The following is a 21,794-nucleotide window of genomic DNA, read 5'->3' on the forward strand; positions in this document are numbered from 1 at the left end:
AGATCAAGCCAAATATTTAGCCTCTAATGCAGAGATCAGCAGACTTTTTCTATAAAGGGCCAGACAGCAAATGGCTTTATGGGCCAAAAGGCAAAGTTAAATTGGTTTAAAGCAAAATAGTAAATGAATTTCCACAAAACTTTTAATGACAAAATTCAAATATAATAATAATTGTGGTCAATTGTTCATAACGTAGGTCTACCAATGAAAAGAAAAATTTTAGGAGGTAGGTGGGGGATAACATTTCACTTAAAATTGAGATTCAAAATTAGTATCCCCTACCACCAAAACTGATTGCAAAAGTCAATCTGTTAGTTTATCTGTAGTCTTTCACACATTTTATTTTTGAAAACTTTTTCACCAAAAAAAAAAAAAACAAAAAAACTTTTTCACACAGATAGGTGCTGCTAAATATTTAATTGATAACCACATGATTTTAATTGAGCATATTCACTGTGTGAAAGGTATTTAATAAAATTCTTTAGATCCTTCTCTTGATATTTGTCTTTATTATGTCACTGCAAATTAATCACTTTCAGTTAAATGGATTTTGAAATATGGAAATTTTCTTTGTACTTGCATGAGGTGTGAAAAACACTGTTGGAACTATAGTTTGAGCTCATATAACGTATCTGTTACAAATCTGTGTGGGAATGGAGATCTTGCTTCTTAACTTTTCATAGCACTTTTTAAAAAATTACTTTTTGTCATTAAATTGTTATTTGCTTTCTAAATCATTTTATAGCACTGTAGGTTTCACATATGAGGATTGTTTCACCTTGCAATCTTAAGCTGAGTTCATTAAGAACCATTATCAAGTCTACAAGACCGAATTTCCAAAGCCAGTTCATTCAGTGATTGAAGGCAGTCTGCCTCAGAAACATGTCAGCCCTGGCTGAGCTCAAAATATCATAAAACTTTACTACTATTACTAATCCATCCAACTGCTTCTATCTCTTTTATTTATTTGACTGTGTCAGGTCTTAGTTGTGGCACGCAGGATCTTCATCGCATCATGCAGGATCCTTTTTGAGGCACACAACTCCCTAGTTGCAGTGGAAAGGCTTAATTGCTCCGTGGCAATCGGGATCTTAGTTTCCCAACTAGGGATTGAACCTGCACCCCTTGCATTACAAGGCAGATCTTAACCACTGGGCTACCAGGGAAGTGCCCCCACTTCTATTTCTGATAAAAGATCACATAACTGATGATGATTAAGTCTGTGAAAGCAAATGAAGTTCCCCATTGACTATGAGTTCAATAACCCATGACAGGTTCAAATATGCTCTGCAAGTATTGCTATCTTCTGTTGAGTAACACAGTGAATAACCACAGAATTTAAACACCTTACAGTTTCATGAGCTTTGTAAATTAATCCACTAAGCCTTTTCCTGCTTCACACATATTTTTACCACCAACAGTTGTAAATGAATCTCAGCAGAGTCCACTTCTGGTTGTATTAAATTAGTGCTTTTTCAACTTCTTTAAAAATATTCTCTCCCAGTATGCTCTACACAGACTGTTTACAGAGGCTAAGTCTTTAGTCACTTCAAGTTCAGTACTGACGCCTCAAATAAACTACCATTGAGCTGTATCAGTAACATCTGTCAACTCATCAAGAACCAATGACAGGGAATTCCTTAGCAGTCCAGTGGATAGGACTCAGCACTTTCACTGCAATGGTCCAGGTTCAATCTCTGATCAGGGAACTGATCCCACAAGCCAAACAGTGTGGCAAAAAAAAAAAAAAAAAGAGTCAGCTGACAATCACTTGAAATCATCTGTCTTGTTTTTAAATGAACTACGTTGCTTCCAGTGTTCTTAACTCTTCAACCAATTATTTTGCTAAAAAGGCTACTAGCCAAGCAAGCATCTTCCCTAAATACATTTTTTTCATCTGCTGCAATTACATAATTTAATTAACTCACAACTGGTAAATAGCTATCTTTACTTCAGAAATAAGCCACTCAGAAACTTACTTTGAAGATCCATTTTCACTTTTTAGTTTTACAAAGAAATTCTGCTATGAGGAGATATCCTATTTTAAATATCCTAATTTTTCTAACATTGCTTTTCTGAGTGTTGGGACTATCATGATGAATACTTAACATGGTAGTCAATATATATGTGCATTCTTTAGTACAATTATACCATCAATGCATAAAAAGCACCATGCTTTGTGTTTTGGTAATAATACATTCCACACCACTGTGAGACTGAAAGGAATAGATGCAACTAATAGAATAAATCAAAAGATGCTTAACTATATTTTACCCCCTAATAACATAAATTTCCTATAAAGATAAGCAGTATGATTTCTCTTCACCTAAAGAAATGATTTATTTTGTGTATTGAGTAAAAAAAATTCTAAATGGATAAGACAGAAATAACACAACTGAAAAATAGAACCAGTTTGATCATTCATAAACTTTCTGATGCTTTAAAGTGAACAGTTTCTCAATATTTACCACACTGTCACTTCAGTATACCATTTCATAACCTGTCATTCAGTTACAAACCAACACACCATATAAGATGGGTTTTTTTAATGTATTTATAAAAACTTCAAAATTAAACTTACTATTTCTTTCTGTTCTCTTGGAAAAGAAGAAAATAAGCACTGTTCTTATGCTCCAGATGCTATACAAGAAGCAAAAATCAGAAACAAAAACCATAATTAGGATACATGAATTAGAAGCCACATTGAATGAAAACAAATACACATTTCTAATTACAGTCAGAGACAATGTTTTCCTTTGTATTTTGAAAATAAAAAAGCACTCCTTTCAGAAGCCACCAGAAATCTACCTGTGTTTTCAAAGGAGGAATTCTCAATCCAAAATTCATGAACCTCCTGACGGTCCCTCCAAATTGCGAAATTGCCTTTGTGCACCTAAGTGCATTTCTCTGGAGAGACCGTTGCCCTTATCATTCTCAGAGGGATCTATGAATCCTCCAAAAGATTAAGAACAAATTATAAAATTCCTTCTTACTAGGTAAATAAGAACCCTAAAACTTTATCTATTTCTATACATTAGGAAAAACACATTTTACAAATCCAGAGCATTATACAAATGTAAGTTGATACTCCTTCCCTGTTATTGAATATTAGAGGGAACTTTACCAAACAAGATAAGCTATCTTGAGAAAAAACCAAAATAGTACAATCAAATAAATAATTGACAAGTAAATTTAGCTAAACATCTCCTTTCATAAATTTTGTGAGTTATTCTTTAGGTTTTACATTAGTAAGACATTAAATGATATTAAGAGAATTAAAAGAAAATCGAAGAATGATCCTAATCACAGACTTGTCCAGGTAATCTCTTAAATTCAATGTAAATAAACCAAAATTCCTTTCTCCATGGAACATATCAGAATAAGTATACAAACATTATCCATCATTTTATAAAAGAAATACATTGTATCTAAACATAAATTCAAATAATATGTATGAAAACTAGTTCTTCACTCTGAAATATATCATTGCTATTCTTAGGAATCAGCCTACAGGGTCATCACCAGAGAACTCTGTCTCCTGGTATTCACAACTCTGAACTTTGTATAGCCCTCTCTCACCAGTGTTGGTCTGTGTGACCAATAGCATATGACAGAAGTGATAGTATGTCACTTCAAGATTAGGTTATAAAAATACACAGTTTCCATCTCAGGCCTCCTCTTCAGCTTGCTATCTTTCTCTCTCTTGGATTACTCACTCTGAGAGAAGCCAGCTGCTATGACATGAAGACCTTCAGGGAACTCTATAGAAAAGGCCATTTCATGAGAACAGAGGTCTCTGGCAAACAGCCAGGAAGGAGCTGAGGCCTGCCAACAACTACACGTGTGAGCTTAGAAGTAAATTCTCCAGCCTTAGTTAAGCCTTGAGATGATTGTAGCCCCAGCCAATAGCTTAACTGCAATTTATATATGAAAAAAGACCCTGGGCCAGAACCATCCAGCTAATAAGCTGCTCCCACATTCTGCCCCTCAAGAACTGAAAGAGAGAATAAACATTTGTTAAGCTCTAAAGTTCTAGGGCAATTGTTACAGAGCAACAGATAACTTGTCCATGTTTTTTGTATTATGACAGTTTATTTTTATGACATGAAAACACCAAAATAACCAGCAGCAGATTCCTACATGGTTCTTGGACAACTACCCTCGTACTAAAAAAAAAAAGACACTGGCCTTTATCGAGGGAAGGGAGATGAAAAAAAAGGTTAAACACACAACTGACAACCCTCAAATATTCTACAAAGTAGAAAAGTCCCACAATATTTCCCCACTGGAAACCCACTGAAACAGTGGCAAACTGACAGTTGATTTGGGGGTGAAAAAAAAAAACATATAGGGAGAAAACAGGACACAGGAGAAGGAACTGCAGAGATAAAGACTAAAACTCTGTAGGAAATCTATTAATTTTCTTAAATGGTAGATATTTGTTAAAGTATATGTAATTTTCAAAGTGTAAAAGTTATAAGAATGAAAATACAGTCCCTTATTTCACAATAAAACTTACTAATACCCCTTTCTGAACAACAGATTCTTCTTTTGGTTTTTATCAGAACAACTAGTGGAGAAAAGGAGCTGTCAAACAATACACATTTTTAAGTGTCAAGTCTTCAAGACTTAAAAAGACAGACTATAATAGAGTTAGCTATTTTTTAAGGAGAAGATAAATGAAATTCTTTTAAATAGATAATTCTTTAAAATAAAATTTAGGAAAAGAACTAAAGTACTTCAGGAATAAGTTTCTAGTTATCCCAACAAAGATGTTGCTCTCCCAATAATTAAACATAATTTATGACAATACAATGTTTGTCAAGATATTAAGGATATTTCTACTGACTCCTACTTGTAGAATAGTGGCATAGTCTCCATTTCCCCCTTCTCTTCTTGGAAATCATCCAAACAGCAGGGAAACAAAAACACAAATTCATTTTCTGATAATATTAAGATAAGCTAAAACTCATTTCTCAAAATACGTGAAAGAGTTTCCCAAAACAATAGAGATCATGCAGGGGCTCAAAAGAATAAAAGCAGAGAAGGAAAACTGCTTATCTCACTAAAAGACAGAAAGATAAACTTCTCAAAGTGTAAAGGTTAGAACTCCTGTTTATTACAGTGAGAACAAGATACACATGGTGCAGGCAGAAATTCCCCAGTTTGGTTCCAACAATGAAACAGAAAAATCAGGGCTTAAAGAGAAATCACTCATAAATGCCCTATTTACAAAGAATACTCTGTTTTTATGGCAGCAGGGCAGAGTTTTGTATTATGAAAAATTTTATATACAGTTGCCTAACCTTATTAGCCAGAGACAAATAAAAGCTGAATAAACTAACATACTAAACCTTGGATCATAAGGAAAATTACAGATAGCCTAAAATGTAGGAAGATTTGCCTCTATACTCTCACATACTGCTACTGCTGCTGCTAAGTCACTTCAGTCGTGTCCAACTCTGTGCGACCCCATCCCTGGGATTCTCCAGGCAAGAACACTGCCATTTCCTTCTCCAATGCATAAAAGTAAAAAGTGAAAGTGAAGTTGCTCAGTTGTGTCCGACTCTTCGCGACCCCATGGACTGCAGCCTACCAGGCTCCTCCGTCCGTGGGATTTTGCAAGCAAGAGTACTGGAGTGGGGTGCCATTGCCTTCTCCCATACTCTCACATAAACCTCTTACAAATAACTGGACGAAAGTAAGGTAAACATACCACATACTTAGATATTTTGTTTCTAAGTTATAAAAACCAAAATCAAAATAGAAAATTATGTTTCAAAACTTAGACCAACATCTTTCATTTAAATGAATGTAAATGAGCTAAGCTCACCAGAGCGAAAGAAAACGACTTTCAGGCTATATCATAAAATAAAAACCAACCCTATAACGTAAACTGACACCTAAAACTAAGTTTTTTGAATGTTGAAAATAAAACAGTGGACAAAAAATATAGTAGGCAAATACACACAAAATAAGGTTTGATCATAATATGATACAAAATTAAATTCAAGACTACCTCTCCCAACCAAACAAAGCTTTAAACTAGAAAAAGGTCATTTTATAGCATTAAAAAGGATGAAGTTTCCTTCCAACAAATACAGCTGAAGCAGTGGGGATCCACAGGCAAAGGAAGAAAGTGACAGACAGGACCTCAATGTAACCTCACATCTCGTATTTAAAAACAGGCTCAAAACGGATTATGAACTTAAATGTAAAATGTTAGAAGGAAAAAAGTATAGCAAATAAAGAAGAAAATCTTCAAGACCTACAGCTACTGGGGAGGTTTTTTTTTTAACTTTTTATTTTTCATTGAGGTATAGCCATTAACAGTGTTGTGATATATTCAGGTGAACTGCGAAAGGACTCCACCATACACATACACATATCCACTCTCCCCCAAATCCACCCTTCCCATCCAGACTGCCACGTAACATTGAGCAGAGTTCTATGTGCTATACAGTAGTTCCTTGTTGGTTATCCATTTTAAACATAGCAATGTGTACATGTCCATCCCAAACTCCCTAGGTATCCCTCCCCATCCTTCCCCCTGTCAAACATAAGCTCATTGCCTAAGTCTGTGAGCCTGTTACAGAGGGGTTCTTGATAACAAAAGCACAATCCATAAAAGGAAAATTGTAAATAACACACTTGGCTCTGTGAAAAATCCTTTATAAGAATGAAAAGAAACTACAGACTGGAAAAAAAAATTTACAAACCATATATCCAACAAAAAACTTCTATTTAAAATACATAAAGAACTTTCAAAACTCAACAGCAAAAAGACTAACAATTCAATTAGAAAATCAGACAGCAGACATGAATAGACATTTCACTGAGAAGATAATACAAATCAAAAATAAACACATGAAAAGATGTTCAACATCACAGCCATCAGGGAAATGTAAGTTAAAACCACAGTGATCTATCAATACACACCTATCAGAATGATCAAATTAGAAAATAGTGATAATACCAAATGCTGGCAAGGATGCAGAGAAACTAGATCACTTAAACATTATAGTGGAAGTGTAAAAAGGTACCTCCACTCTGGGAAAAAAAAAAAGACCTGTTGGCTCAGATGGAAAAGAATCTGCCTGCAATGCAAGAGACCCAGACTCAGTCCCTGGGTTGGGAAGATCCCCTGGAGAAGGGAATGGCAACTCACTTCAGTATCCTTGCCTGAAGAATTTCATGGACAGAGGAATCCGGCGGGCTACAGTCCATGGGGTTGCAAAGAGTCGGACACAACTGAGCGACTGAATACACACACACACACACACACACACACACACACATACACACACACTCTGAAAAAAAGTTCAGCAATTTCTTATAAAAGTAAACATGTATTTACATGTGCCTCTGACATTACACTCAGGTATATATACCAGAGAAATGAAAACTTACATTCAGACAAAAACCTGTACACATATATTCATGGAAGCCTCATTTGTAAGAGCCAAAAACTGGAAAACATCCAACTGTCCTTCAACAAGTATATGACTAACAAACTGTGCTACATTAGTGCCATGAAAGGCTACTCAGCAATAAAAAGGCATTACTGTTATACTTAACATTTTGAATGGATCACAAGAATATGCTGAGTTTAAAAAGCCAATTCCAAAAAAGTTATGAGAATTCAGCACCACCAAACCAGCTTTACAACAAATGCTAAAGGAACTTCTCTAGGCAGGAAATACAAGAGAAGGAAAAGACCTACAGAAAATAAATCCAAAACAATTAAGAAAATGGTAACAGGATCATACAGATTCAATAATTACCTTAAATGTAAATGGATTAAATGTTATCAACCAAAAGACACAGACTGGCTGGGTGGATGAAAACATGTGCATGTATGCACTTTCACTTTTATCACTCTGCTTGATCTTCCAAATTATATGCAATTATTTTATACTGTTAGATTAATCATGTTCCCATTATGGCTTGCAACTGTGACTATCTTTTATTTTTTTGTCTATTGATTGTGAAAACTGATAAATATCTTTTATTATTTTGGAAAAAAAACAGAAATAATAACAAAGCCAAAAAACCAAACATATAAACACACCCTGCCATCTAGAAATAACCCTTAAGTTACAAAAACTTAAAAAAAAAAAACAACTAAAAAAAAATGCAATGATGTCTTAAAATAACCAAAGTAAATATACATCACTACATATTAAGTCCTGTGGGATAAAACTAAAACAGTCAGAAAATACTATGGCCTCAAATATATGCACCGTGTATTGTGTTAAGAAGAATGAAAATAAATATATTAAAGCATCAATTTTGAGTTACAAGAATAAAGTAAATCTAAGTGTGAAAAAATAATTAATAAAAAGAAGTCATTTTTTCAGCTGGTTGTTTGGAATAAAATAGCTAATAAAAACAATCCAATCAAAAAAGAATTATAAATATACAAAATAAGAAAAAATAAGGAAGCAACAATCATAGCTACAAGGAAGATTTTAAAAATCAATTAGAGCCAGTGATTACTACTATTACAACACTGCAAATATATTTTAAAACTGCAGAATGATTAACAAAACCAACCTTGGGAGAAAGCCTAAAAAATTAACTACTATTGAATTTTAAAAGTTGTTAAGAGCTAGCCACTATTAAAAAACACTAAGCCACACACTGAGGAAACCAGATCTGAAAGAGACACGTGCACCCCAATGTTCATTGCAGCACTGTTTATAATAGCCAGGACATGGAAGCAACCTAGATGCCCATCAGCAGACGAATGGATAAGGAAGCTGTGGTACATATACACCAAGGAATATTACTCAGCCGTTAAAAAGAATTCATTTGAATCAGTTCTAATGAGATGGATGAAACTGGAGCCCATTATACAGAGTGAAGTAAGCCAGAAAGATAAAGAACATTACAGCATACTAACACATATATATGGAATTTAGAAAGATGGTAACGATAACCCTATATGCAAAACAGAAAAAGAGACACAGAAGTACAGAACAGACTTTTGAACTCTGTGGGAGAAGGTGAGGGTGGGATGTTTCGAAAGAACAGCATGTATATTATCTATGGTGAAACAGACCACCAGCCCAGGTGGGATGCATGAGACAAGTGCTCGGGCCTGGTGCACTGGGAGGACCCAGAGGAGTCGGGTGGAGAGGGAGGTGGGAGGGGGGATCGGGATGGGGAATACGTGTAACTCTATGGCTGATTCATGTCAATGTATGACAAAACCCACTGAAATGTTGTGAAGTAATTAGCCTCCAACTAATAAAAAAAACTAAAAAATAAAAATAAAATAAAATAAAATAAAATAAATAAAAAACACTAAGCCAAAAAGATTTCAAATGGAATACTACTAAACCTATAAGGGACAGATAATGCCAGTACTATTTAAACTGTTACAGACCATTTAAAAAGAAAGAAAAGCTTTCTAATTTTTTATAAAATGACCGCAACTAAGAAAGTAGAAATTTTCCTAGAAACCTAGATTTTAGCATTTGAATTCAGTATTTAATATAATCTATCATATATAGAGGTATAAGATGAAAAATTATCTGGTTATCTCCATAGATGATGAAACAGCATTTAGCAAAATTCAATTATGTTTCTTAAAAAAAGCTAAACAAAATACAGAAAGCTAGAAAATTCTTTAACATAAAACATATGTCTCAAACCAAAAGTCAGAATAATGGCCAATGGGGAAATTAGAAACATTCCCAAAGAACAAGTCAAGGATGACAATTATTTTCTCTGTAAGTTAACACTGTCCTGCAAGCATTAGCCAACACAATTAGCAAAGAGGAGAAAAAAGATCTGAAAAGGGCCAAAAAATCTAAAAGGAGGTGGTAAAATTATTGCTATGTACAAATAATAAGATTGCATAGTTGTAAACTCTCAAAGAATCAACTAAAATATTTATTAGAAACTGTTCACCTGAAACTATCACTATAATTGTTAGTCAGCTACACCCTAATACAAAATTAAAAGGGTCAAAAAGTAAAATTTTAAAAAGAAACAATAAGACAATTATTATGGTTCAATACAAAATTAGTATAGAAAATAAGTTAAGTTCATATATACAATCAGTTCCAAGATAGTAATACTAAGACATACTAAAAACCCTTAACTCACATTCATTAAATTATTTGTTATTCCTTTCTGAATGAACTTGATGTTATTTGAAAAGTCAGCATGATTTTCTGTTGAATAGTATCAGTGACTTGCACTGTAAATTTATAAAGGTGCTCTAACATGAAAAATTGGAGTTTCAATAAAACAATTATATCCTAGATTCAGTAAACATTTTAAATCCTTCATATTAAGTGTTTTTATGGTATTAAAGTTAAAAACGATAAAAGTTAAATGCATCAGAATGTCTAAAACTTAAGCAACATAAACCTTCATTTTTACTGAAGGATTAACATTCCATAAATCTCTGATGATTTTTCAGCAATCATCATATACAAAGGAGTTTTTACTTATTTGGACCTTTCTGCCAAATTTAAGTGCTTTCTAACAACTACATAAAACCCATCCAATTCATTGAAATGTTTTAAGATGAGACTTAGCAATACATAAAGCTAAAAGTGAAAAAATACAGGTCTTGGTATATATATAACTAATCAAGGCTATGGTTTTTCCAATGGTCATGTATGGATGTGAGAGTTGGACTGTGAAGAAAGCTGAGCGCTGAACAATTGATGCTTTTGAACTGTGGTGTTGGAGAAGACTCTTGAGAGCCCCTTGGACTGCAAGGAGATCCAGCCAGTCCATCCTAAAGGAGATCAGTCCTGGGTGCTCATTGGAAGGACTGATGCTGAAGCTGAAACTCCAATATTTTGGCCACCTCATGCGAAGAGTTGACTCATTGGAAAAGACCCTGATGCTGGGAGGGATTGGGGGCAGGAGGAGAAGGGGACGACAGAGGATGAGATGGCTGGATGACATCACCGACTCGATGGGCATGAGTTTGGGTAAACTCCAGGAGTTGGTGATGGACAGGGAGGCCTGACATGCTGCGATTCATGGGGTCGCAAAGAGTTGGACACGACTGAGCGACTGAACTGAACTGTTTTGTCAGTTTATTTAATCATCAAAGGCTTTAGCAAAAATTATTTTCACATTCACACAAATAAAAATAATTTATTTTGGTATAATGAACAAGCTTTTTTTTTAAGAAAATAATTTTTATTAAACAATGTTGAGTAGAATTATTTTTTAATTAATTAATTTAATTGGAGACTAACTACAATATTGAGGTGGTTTTGCCATGCATTGACCTGAACCAGCCACGGGTGTACATGTGTCCCCCGGTCCCAAACTCCCTCCCCCCCCATCCCATCCCTCTGGGTTGTCCCAGTGCCCAGCTTTGAGTGCCCTGTTTCATACATCAAACTTGGACAGGTCATCTATTTCACACATGGTAATATACATGTTTCAATGCTATTCTCTCAAATCATCCCACCCGCAACTTCTCCCACAGAGTCCAAAGGCTATTCTTTTTATCTGTATCTCTTTTGCTGGCTCATATATAGGGTCATTGTTACCATCTTTCTAAATTCCATATATATACAAGCTTTATTTTTTTAATTTTATTTTATAATGGAAAGGGAGATATAACTCAACACCATTTTCCCCCAATGAGTTCAAATGTTATCTTTATCATGTATAAAATCCATATGCAATAAAAATTCCTTTGGAGATTTATTTCTGGATTCTGTGTCTCTATTTAGACCAAACTTTTACTTAATGAAATTTTATAATGCATCTGAAGCCTGGTAGACCTCTACTCCTTCTCTAGATTTTCCAAGACATTCTTATGTGCTTATTTTTCCATTAAAAATTATGGAATAAGTGTACCAAGATTTTTTAAGTATCATTAGTATTTTTATTGTGATTACACATTTTTAGATTAATTTAGGGAGAACCAATCTCATTATAATACTGAATCTCCCTATTCAAGAACAGGATTTGTCTCAATTATGTTTCAGTACATAATTCTTTAAATACAAATTTATATCAAGTGAATATCTATGCTTTAATAGCTATCAATATTATAAAAGGGATGCTTGCAAAACTATTTTCTTACCTACAAAAACTAAGTAGTCTCCTTGAGTAAATATCAAGAGATGTTCAGATACCTTCTTCTTTACAACTATAGTTGATGAGAGATACTTTATTATACTTGATCCTTTATTATTAAAGTCCATGAAACAAACTTTTAACTTTCCTCAAAAGGCTACAAATTATGTCCCTTAGCTATCTAGAGGGATTGAGGAAATACATATCACAAGCTGGGTGGGAGAAGAGAAAGTGGGAAAGAGGCATAAAAATTGTATCAATATAAGATCAAAGCTCTATCCTCAAACAGCTTTCAAGCAGAAAAGTTAAGAAAACATATGAAACAGAACATATATCCAGAAATAAAAGTTTATAAGATAGCTCCAAGAGTTAGTTAAGGATAGAGATGAACTTTATGGCTGTTCACTCAAAAAATGAGCCAGCTCCCAAGGTAATGCATTTATCAGTCAGCATAATGCAGAAATATAAAAATTTAATTGTAACCCAGAACTACCCTCACTATGGAGCATGCAGTCTTAATAATTCCTATGAAATCAGTTCACCATAATTTCAGTTTTAGTAACAGTTGGAGAGACCAGAAAAATATAAATATATTATCAAATCTGAAAAGCAGAAAATAGATTGGAATCTCACCAAATTCCTCCATATTACATCCTAAAAAGAAGACATAATAAAATCTTGAGTACTGATATTCTATCATAAAAGATAATTTTGGAATAGTTATGATCAGCCAATATATGCTCAATCCTAAATCTATAACTTCTCTGCCAGTAAAAGCATTTGGGAAACTTGGGATGCAGAGACAGCAGTCACTTCTTGTAGTTACGAGGTAGATGTCTAAACTTCAACAATGTAGACAGTGATGAGAGTGAAGCAATGCATTTTATTGCTTCTTCTGCCTCCATTTCTTTAAGCAAAACCTGGCTAAGACCTCAAAAAAAAAAGTTTCCAAAGGGAAAAAAAAAAACCTCAAAAAAAAAAAAAGTTTCCAATGAAAAACAGTCCAGGGGTAAGCTTGGGCAACAGCTCACATTACACGCAAAAGAAAATGCCCTGTGGTGAGTCTTCTTTCTATTTACCACATTCCCTCTCAGGTTGCTATATTTTATTTCACGCTTTTTTGACTGTCATCAATCAGAAGGACAATTCTGTTCTTTGTTGGATAACTGGGCTATGCTTCCAAAGTGACGAGCACACTGAAATAGAAGCTGCAGCAGAGAACCAGGTCACAGATGTGAATGAGAGGCCGAGAAACAGCTCTGAAGTGTAACATGCTGAGAAATACTAGATGTAGCTGATGCAGAACCAGCAGAAGGACACAGTAAGGATAACAAAGTTTCATACTCAAAAGAGTAGAAAGATCAAACGGAAGAAATAACAAACGTTTTTAAAGAAACTAAGTATTTTTTTACTTTTAAAATCAGTGTATGATTTATTTGGGGGGAAAAAAGTCTTCTTGAGTCAAAATAGCTGATGACAATCTGTGGATAGGCACTGGAATTAACACAGTAGAGTTTCCTGACAGGTGTTCTTTTACAACTAGATAAAAAATCTTTTATAATCAGAAAATCAATTTTTATATGGAAATGGATGTCAAGTGAAGTTTAAGTATGTAAAGACACTTAAATAATATTCCCACTTACTCGCTTTCTGAATTTTTCTCTCTTCATTTAAAGGAAAAAAAAAATAGGAAGGAAACAAGGGAAAGCAGCTCAGCATTATGAAATCTGTGACTACATGTGGGGTTAAGAAGCATTCCAACAGATTTCAAAAGAGAAGAAAAACTTTTAAGTGGCAGAAACAGTTATTTTGTAATATGCATGCACTTGATTTTTGGCTCTTTAACCTACACACAAAGTTAAAATTGTATCAGCTCCAGGAGTTCCTAAAGACTAAACAAAAAATGTTTACTATAGAAGTCCCAAAGGAAAAGATCCTACCCACCAATGTCAAAGCAAAAAACTTATCACCCTGATTCCTCCTTTTCCCTTACCTTCCATTTCTTCCCATCAAGTTGTCTCAGTTTTACTTCCAAAATATTTCCAAATCATTTGTTCATCTCTACTGTCACTGGGAAATCCAATCCAATTCATTTTTAAATTAAACTTCTATAACAGCCTCTGAGCTGATCTCCTGGCTTCTACTTTTGTCCTCCTCTTACTCCATCTCCCTAAGACAGCGTATATGATCTTAACTTAGATATCATCATGCCATTTTCTCCTAAACCTTTACACATTTACCATTTCACCCAAAATGAAATTCAGACTCCTCTCTGTGATCTCCATGATCTAGATTGTGCAAGCTCACCTTGTATTGCTCTTCCTCTCCATTGCTCATCCTCTCCTCACACATTCCAGATATACCTATGTTTTTGACCCTAGTCTAAGTAACACTCTCATACTTCACAGGCTTTGCATTTTCTTTTGGAAAGATCTTCTTGGAATTTTGTTTTTAATTTGAAGAATACATTGATATTAAAAATTCAAACAACACCAAAAAAGCAAATGGAAAGAAATGATTACTTAAAATTCCAAAGTCTAGAGAAAATTACATTATTTTGAGGATAATTTTGAGGATATTTTTGAGGATAATTAATTTGAGGATAATCCTTTCCTATATCTCTCTGTGGGTATACGTGCTATTCTACATTGTATATATAAATAATCTTTCATATATTCCAACTCTTTCCATACTGGTTCTCTCTCATACTTTAGTTCTCACCTCAAATACCAGGTCCTCAAAAGAGGCCTTTTGAACCACTCCTCTCTATGACGTCACCTGCTTATTTCCCTCATTGTACTTATCTTTCTCTAAGTTAACTGTGTTTGTTTACTTGGCTCTCATTTTTTGTCTGTCCAACCCCAAAAGAATGCAAGCTCCATGACAACAAAGATATTATCTCTGGGGGCTAGCTCCAAACCTAATACACTGCAGGTACTCAATATTTACTGAATGAACAAGTGATGGCTTTGACTAATATTTACATACTGCCAAATCCTAAATTTGTACCTTCTATTCAAATTTCAACCATCCCACTCAGCAGCTCTATCTGGATAGAACACAAGTATTTCCGTCTCAGTGGGTCACCTACCTGCTCCCCCTCATGTTGTTGCTTATTCAGATGAATGACACTACCATCAGCCAAATTTCCCAAGCTATGAACTTCAATTTTATCCTTGATGCAATTCTTCCCCCTCACCCCATATCCAACCAATCACAAAGAACCTCTCCATATTACCTCAATTCTACCTCCTAAATCTCTTCAACCCATCCACTTCATTCAGACCATCTGTTCCTCTCCAACGCTGCTACCACCATTCAAATGCAAATTACCGTTATTTCTCTCCTGGACAGCTACAATAACCTTTTACCTTGCTGCTCCAGATCCACTCTTACCCCCTCTAATTTACTCTCCATGCTGTAGCCTCAGTGGTATTTTCAAGATAACAATACAATCACGTCATAGTTCTTAAAAGTCTTCAGTGGCTGCCCACTATTCTTAGATTAAAAGCTAAAATCCTTATCATGGACTATAAGGCCCACAAGAAATATCCTTCACCTAACCAGATTTTTCTCCATAATCCAGTATTCAGCTTTCTTTCAGTTCTTTAACCTACATGCTCTATCTTCCCTCAGCGTCTTCACATATGCCGTTCCTTCTGTCTACTGCACTACCTACCCATATCACACCACCCTTGCTATACATATTCAACCTTCAGATCTCAAACTCAAACATCACTTCCTCTGAAAGGCTGCGGTAGGCAGGATTCTAAAGATATCCTCCCTCTCTCTCCCCAAGATTTCCATTCTCTGGTTATACAAACAGTTATCTAGGTACTGCTATAAAAGGTATATATATACCTTGCAGATATAATTATTACTCAATTGATTTTAAGATAGGACGATTAACCTGGATTATTTTGGTGGATCTAATATAATCAGCTAAGCCCTTAATGCAGAAGTTTCTCCCAATCAAGGACAAAATACGAAATCAGAGAGAGACAAAAGAAGTCAGCCAACACCTCGTTTGGGCCTAGAAGCAGATTCTCCCCACCAGAGACTCCAGGCCAGCTGATAACTGATTTAAACCCGCAAGACCCCAAGCAAAAAGCCCAAACTACCTGGACTTCTGACTTACTTCTGTGATATAATAAATGGGTATTACTTTAAATCACTAAATTTGTGGCAGCAGTAGTAAAGAAAACAAAGGACTGATGCCCACCTCCACCTCTCTGACCCCCACCTCCACTCCAGACTGTGTTAGGGACCCTGTCAAATGCTCCCAGACCATTTGACACTCTCATAATACTCATTATACTTAATGTATGCAGTCTAAGATCTATGGACAAAGGTTTAGTATTTTTGTATACCATAAACCACAATAATCCAACATCTACACAATTGGTACCTATAAACATTTGCTGACTTAACAAATTTTTCACTCAACTTTCTGTCAAAATTTTCAATCATGACACACCTCCTGTAAAGTACTATATTACAAAATATTTCTATAATAAGGGTCAATTGCTTTATAGCAATTACTAAAAAGAGGGGAATAGTGGGAGAATGGAATACATTCGGAATCACTGGGGCAATTGTTCTTTTTGTTTTATAAGCGTTCCCTCGCTTACTATTACCCACAATCAGAAATGCCCACTCCATGCCCAATACTCCTAGGGAGCATGACCATCTATTAGAGAATCACAAAAAGCTTACCATATAAAACCATTATTACAAATGTCACTGGGTCATATTCCTCAAGTATATTGGACTGTAAATAAAGGTTTAGAACAACTGTTCTACTTTTTTAGAGAAATAGTTTTCAAACTGCAAAAAAAGGAAATTTATTCAATCTGCAACAGTACTATATTTCATAATAAAAAGAAACTGACTATATTAAAACTATCTAGTCAGAAAGAAGAAAAGTCAACAAAAAGAATATTTTACTTACATTAACGGGAAAGCAAAAAATGGGAGTGTCATGGCAAGTCTTGCTGTAAGTTCATCCGGAAGATACCATAAGTATACAATTAAACATGTAAACAGATAGAGGACTGAAGAGTACAAAATTAATCTTCCAACCCATAATTTTTGTAATCTCTGATTTTTTTCCCTAAATTCTTCCAATGCTTGTATTTCCTGTGAAGAGAAAAATTCATAAAGAAAATAAATTTTTTTTTAAAAAAATTTAACATGATAGAGAAGTTATAGAGAAACCACCCTTAAAATTCAATGAAATTTAAAAAAAAAATTCAATGAAATACCCTGATATTTGAAACAGAACATAATATGAAAAGACAATTAGAAATGAAGTTTAAAATATATTAAAATGCCTAAAATGATTATACAAATCCTTTTATGCAAGATATTTAAAAATGATATTTGATAACCTATCAAACTAGCAAAGCTCAGAGGTATAAAATTGGCATCAATAAACAGTATTTGTTAAAACAAACAAGTAGTAATTCTCCTTGTATAAGGCCAAAAAAAAAAGTGACTATAAAAAGGATTAATAAAAATTGAAACAGTGATCCATACTAGATTCCCTTAATCTATTCATCATTGTCAATATTCCCAAGGAATAAGTATTTTTTATGATAGAAACTGTAAAAAGCTGTGAAGTTTGCAAACTGATATAAATAATTGCAGACTATTTTATAATCTACTTATCTATAATGGTGTAATACTGATTTACACCATGCCATAGATCTAATTTCATTCTAACAGTCATTATTACTTGACACAGAGTTCTTAAGTCACTGATAAGACTTTGGACTTTAACATGAACGTTCTCAGGCTTACTGTATATCACCTCTAAATTCCCATACCAGATCTAGTCTCCAAAGTAATATATACTGAAATAATATTTATGTAACACCCCAGAGCCAAAGAACATACCTTATCTATATTTTCCAGAACCTCTACAGTGGAAGGTTTCGTCTGTTATATAAACAGAAATAGCTTGTTATTGCTAACTTGGAAACACTTTGACTTTTTTAATCATAAAAGAACATTTTAATCCAAAACTAAGTTTTTTCAGTATTATCAAGCAATATGTATTCCTGTTTATTTACAAATGAGATTTAGATTTAAATAAAAATTATAAGTATAAACAAAATTACACAAGACTAAAGAAATAAGAAATAAGATGCTCCTATTTAACTTATTTTTAGGCCCAAAAGTACTTTCAACTCTGTAGCTCAATGTTTACCCTTCTTAACCCCAATAAAACATACTCAGAAATTACTGAGAGATAATTTGCTTTTCTTAGATATAATTATTCAAAAGAATTATATTAAATTATTATAAATTATTAATTCTAAATAATTATAATAAATTATTATAGCTATAAATTCTATTTTAAAATTCAAAACTAAAGTCGTTCTGATCTACTATTGCTGAAAGCTCACTTAGGACGCTGGGGGTCAAAAACCAATTAGCTGCCTTCACTCTGAATTCCTAAAGCACTTTTCTGAAGATCAGGTTTTTAAAGGGCATCTAAGAATACTTCATTACAACAGAGCTTGTTTTTCAGAGACATTTTTTATATCACCTAGAATAAAAATCAGCCAAAATGGCTCACATAACACTTGAAAAATAATTACTAAGTATATACTCAACCATCTAACAGGGTAGTGATAATCAATTCATTGTAGTGCACACAGGAATTATTAATATTAGATTAAACCATATGAAACTGCTGTTTATGTAGTCAAAACTGTTGAAGACTGGTAATTTCATATGGTTCAACCTAACAAGAAAGACAAAGAAAAAACAGATAAATTCAATTATCAGGTTTCAAAGGGGGGGTGAGGGAGGTGGAGAATATCAATAAAACGTCAATCCAAAGCAAAGCAGTTCCAGCAGTAGTTCAAAAACTAAACTGTATATCAAGTACTGCTAGATTCCATTATTATGGTAAAAAAGAGTAAAAAAAATAGGCAAAGCAGTTTGTCATAGACTACATTACCTTCTCCTATATTGAAGAAGAGCATTTACCAATATATTTTATAACCCTAAATTTAAAGACTTAGCCAATAATATAAAACTCTATTTTTAATTGTGTTTAACCTAGTAATTCCTAAAAGTACATCTAGTATGACTTCAGTAAATATTTGTGATAAGCTTTAAGCAAAAAGATACAACCTATAAAAACATTAGGTACTGCATAGAATAATTTCAACTATCTTTCAAGTAAGATTGAAATTTAGGTACTATGAAAACAAAAAAAGATAACCATTTGCACATGAAGGTATAGAGAGAGAAAATAAAAATAATTCATAAGTCAAAGTGAAATAATCCTGTTAAACAGAGACATGAGACACCTATAAAGCAAGTATAACCATTAAAGTCCAAATAAAAAACAAATTCACAAGAAGGAAAAAAAATTAAATAGTTAGGGATAATACTAAACTACTACTCAAGTCTACACCGCAAAGGAGACCTTTACAAATAACTTTATGGGACACTTTTACATTAGACTAGGAACTATTGTAAAGAAAACTAACTTACCCTCCATCGAGAAAATAATCCACCCATTTTTCATTTGTAGAAACTGGGCACAATAATAAATATCATCAGTTGTCCAAAGGAATTCACAGCTAGAAATAAAGCAATTATTTTTAAAGTTTAAGTTAAATATACAGCATACTTACTATAAAATTTAACTGTTGCAATACTATAAAATAAATAAAATACTATAAAATATTAATTTCCTTGGATTCCACTTATGTGAGATTTTAATTCAGATAGACTTGCAGATAGTCCACCTTTTAAAAAATCTTTCTTCCAAGGCAGAACATATTTAAAAGTGAAAATAAAGCTGGAAGGACTTTTTAAGTAGTGAGGCATTTTAAAAGTGTATATTTATACCACTTTGCAATTTTCTGTTCCTTAAAGTAGGTCCCCTATGTTGTTCTTGCAAGAAAAGTTCTGCTATACTTTTATTCTCCAGTTTTAAATACAGCCATTTCTATCATTTGGCTGTCTCCCAACTAAACTAGTTATTTGGAGTTAGGGGTGCTCTACAATGTTCAGAATAACATCACTTTACAATAATAGAAAGCCAACTGGATTCTAAGTAAGAAAATAAGGGTTACAAGGCTACCTGTGACAATGAGCATATCATTTAATGTTTCTGAGCCATAATTTTCTTTTCTGTACATTAAAGTTAATAATATTACCACTTTTCACAGAATAATCTTCATTACTACCATTTCACAGATAAAAAAAATTAAGTGGAAAGAAATCAAGTGATTTGTCCAATAACTCAGAAGAAACATTACCCAAAGGAACTCTATCTTCAGACTCCTGGTCTGTCCACAACCAGTCAACACCCAAAGAAGCACTTCTCTCTGAAACTCTGTTTGAGTCCCCCCAGTTAAAGTGTCATGTCAGGTAGTTGCATCTCCTAGCACCATCTTTTGGTTGGTTTTCTATGACTCTCAAATGTATGCGATTCTGCAGGCAAGAATACTGGAGTAGGTTGCCATTTCATTCTCCAGAGGATCCTCCCAACCCAGGGATCAAACCACCATCTCCTGCATTGCAGGCAGTCTCCTGAATTGCTGGTAGATTCTTTACCACTAAGCCACAAGGGAAGCTGTATTAAATATTATCATACATTTTAAAAATGTATCAGCAATATTATAACCTAAATCAATTTACCAGTCAATAATTATATAATTTTTAATTCTTTTAAATTGAAATAGTGGAAGTATATTTTCAAACTTACATATTTTTACAAGGCTACAGTTATATACTACCAACATAAAACTGCTTCATTTCCACCCAAAAAAAAGTTAGGCCATAATTCTTACATTTTTTAAAACCTATAAATGTAATCACCAAATAATGCCAGCACCAAGTAAGTACATACACTCTGAGATACTACTTTTAGGTTGGGATTAGCATAAAGCATGCCTACCTTGGACTTTCTTGGTTACAGAAGTAACAAAAAATCTAATTATAAAACTTACAAAGTGACTTACATGGACAGAAATATCTATCATCTATCCTAAAAATTTCTGCAGTTTATAAATGTAATCAATGCTATAAAGTCACATTTCAGTTGCAATCTAAATATTATTATTAACCCTTCAATAGTAACTCAGTATTCAAATTTCTAAAATGTGGTTGTAGGAAACCCAGGAACTTTAATGAATAAAAGTTAAAATTTCTAAGCTAAGACATTAAATAGATCTAAAAACCATAAAATGCTAAAAATCACCAAGACACGTGCCTGAGGAGGGAAGATTCAGATGAACCACTTAACTTGTATACTTTCAAAGTATATGCTATCCCACGTATGCACAGTGTACAGGACAGTGATTTGTACACAACTGACCTACACATTCTGGTTTGAAACACTGATGTGCCTCCAAGTTTACAGCTACCATAAACTAGATTTTTTAACATTTGAAAGTAATGACAACAATAATATTTAAACACTTAGTACTCAATCTTCTAGCAAGCCCTAAAACAAATGTTTTTCATAAATTTTGTCAAGTAGATACTATTATCAATCTGTTTTACAAATGAGGAAACTGAGGCTACAGAAGTGAAATAATTTGCTAAGTTCCCAAAGACAGTAAGTACTAATAGAAGAGCCAGACACAGTATTTTAGTTTTGATTTTGTAAAAAGCAACAAGTTAGGGATAGGGGATTAAGAACTACAAACTACTATGTATAAAACAAATAAGTTACAAGGATATATTGTACAGCAAGG

At 33.7% G+C, this 21,794-nt stretch overlaps 1 protein-coding gene and 1 long non-coding RNA gene across 7 annotated transcripts in view; both read right to left on the reverse strand.

Moving 5' to 3' along the window:
- LOC136163487 (uncharacterized) overlaps window positions 1-21,794 on the reverse strand; it is a 490,623-nt gene that overhangs the window by 209,172 nt on the left and 259,657 nt on the right. The gene's annotated exons all lie outside the window — the stretch shown is intronic.
- Window positions 1-21,794, reverse strand: part of LNPK (lunapark, ER junction formation factor) — an 87,462-nt gene that overhangs the window by 62,457 nt on the left and 3,211 nt on the right. For all 6 annotated transcript variants that reach the window (XM_065931797.1, XM_065931794.1, XM_065931792.1 and 3 more), the window contains 4 exons: window positions 19,579-19,667; window positions 17,965-18,006; window positions 17,018-17,205; window positions 2,582-2,640 (listed from right to left, as the gene is read on the reverse strand). In XM_065931797.1, the coding sequence (XP_065787869.1) occupies window positions 2,582-2,640; window positions 17,018-17,205; window positions 17,965-18,006; window positions 19,579-19,605 (316 nt within the window). In that variant the 5' untranslated portion in view covers window positions 19,606-19,667. The remainder of the gene's footprint in view (window positions 1-2,581; window positions 2,641-17,017; window positions 17,206-17,964; window positions 18,007-19,578; window positions 19,668-21,794) is intronic.

This window comes from Muntiacus reevesi, chromosome 3 (assembly GCF_963930625.1).
Source record: "Muntiacus reevesi chromosome 3, mMunRee1.1, whole genome shotgun sequence".
Lineage (NCBI taxonomy): Eukaryota > Metazoa > Chordata > Mammalia > Artiodactyla > Cervidae > Muntiacus > Muntiacus reevesi.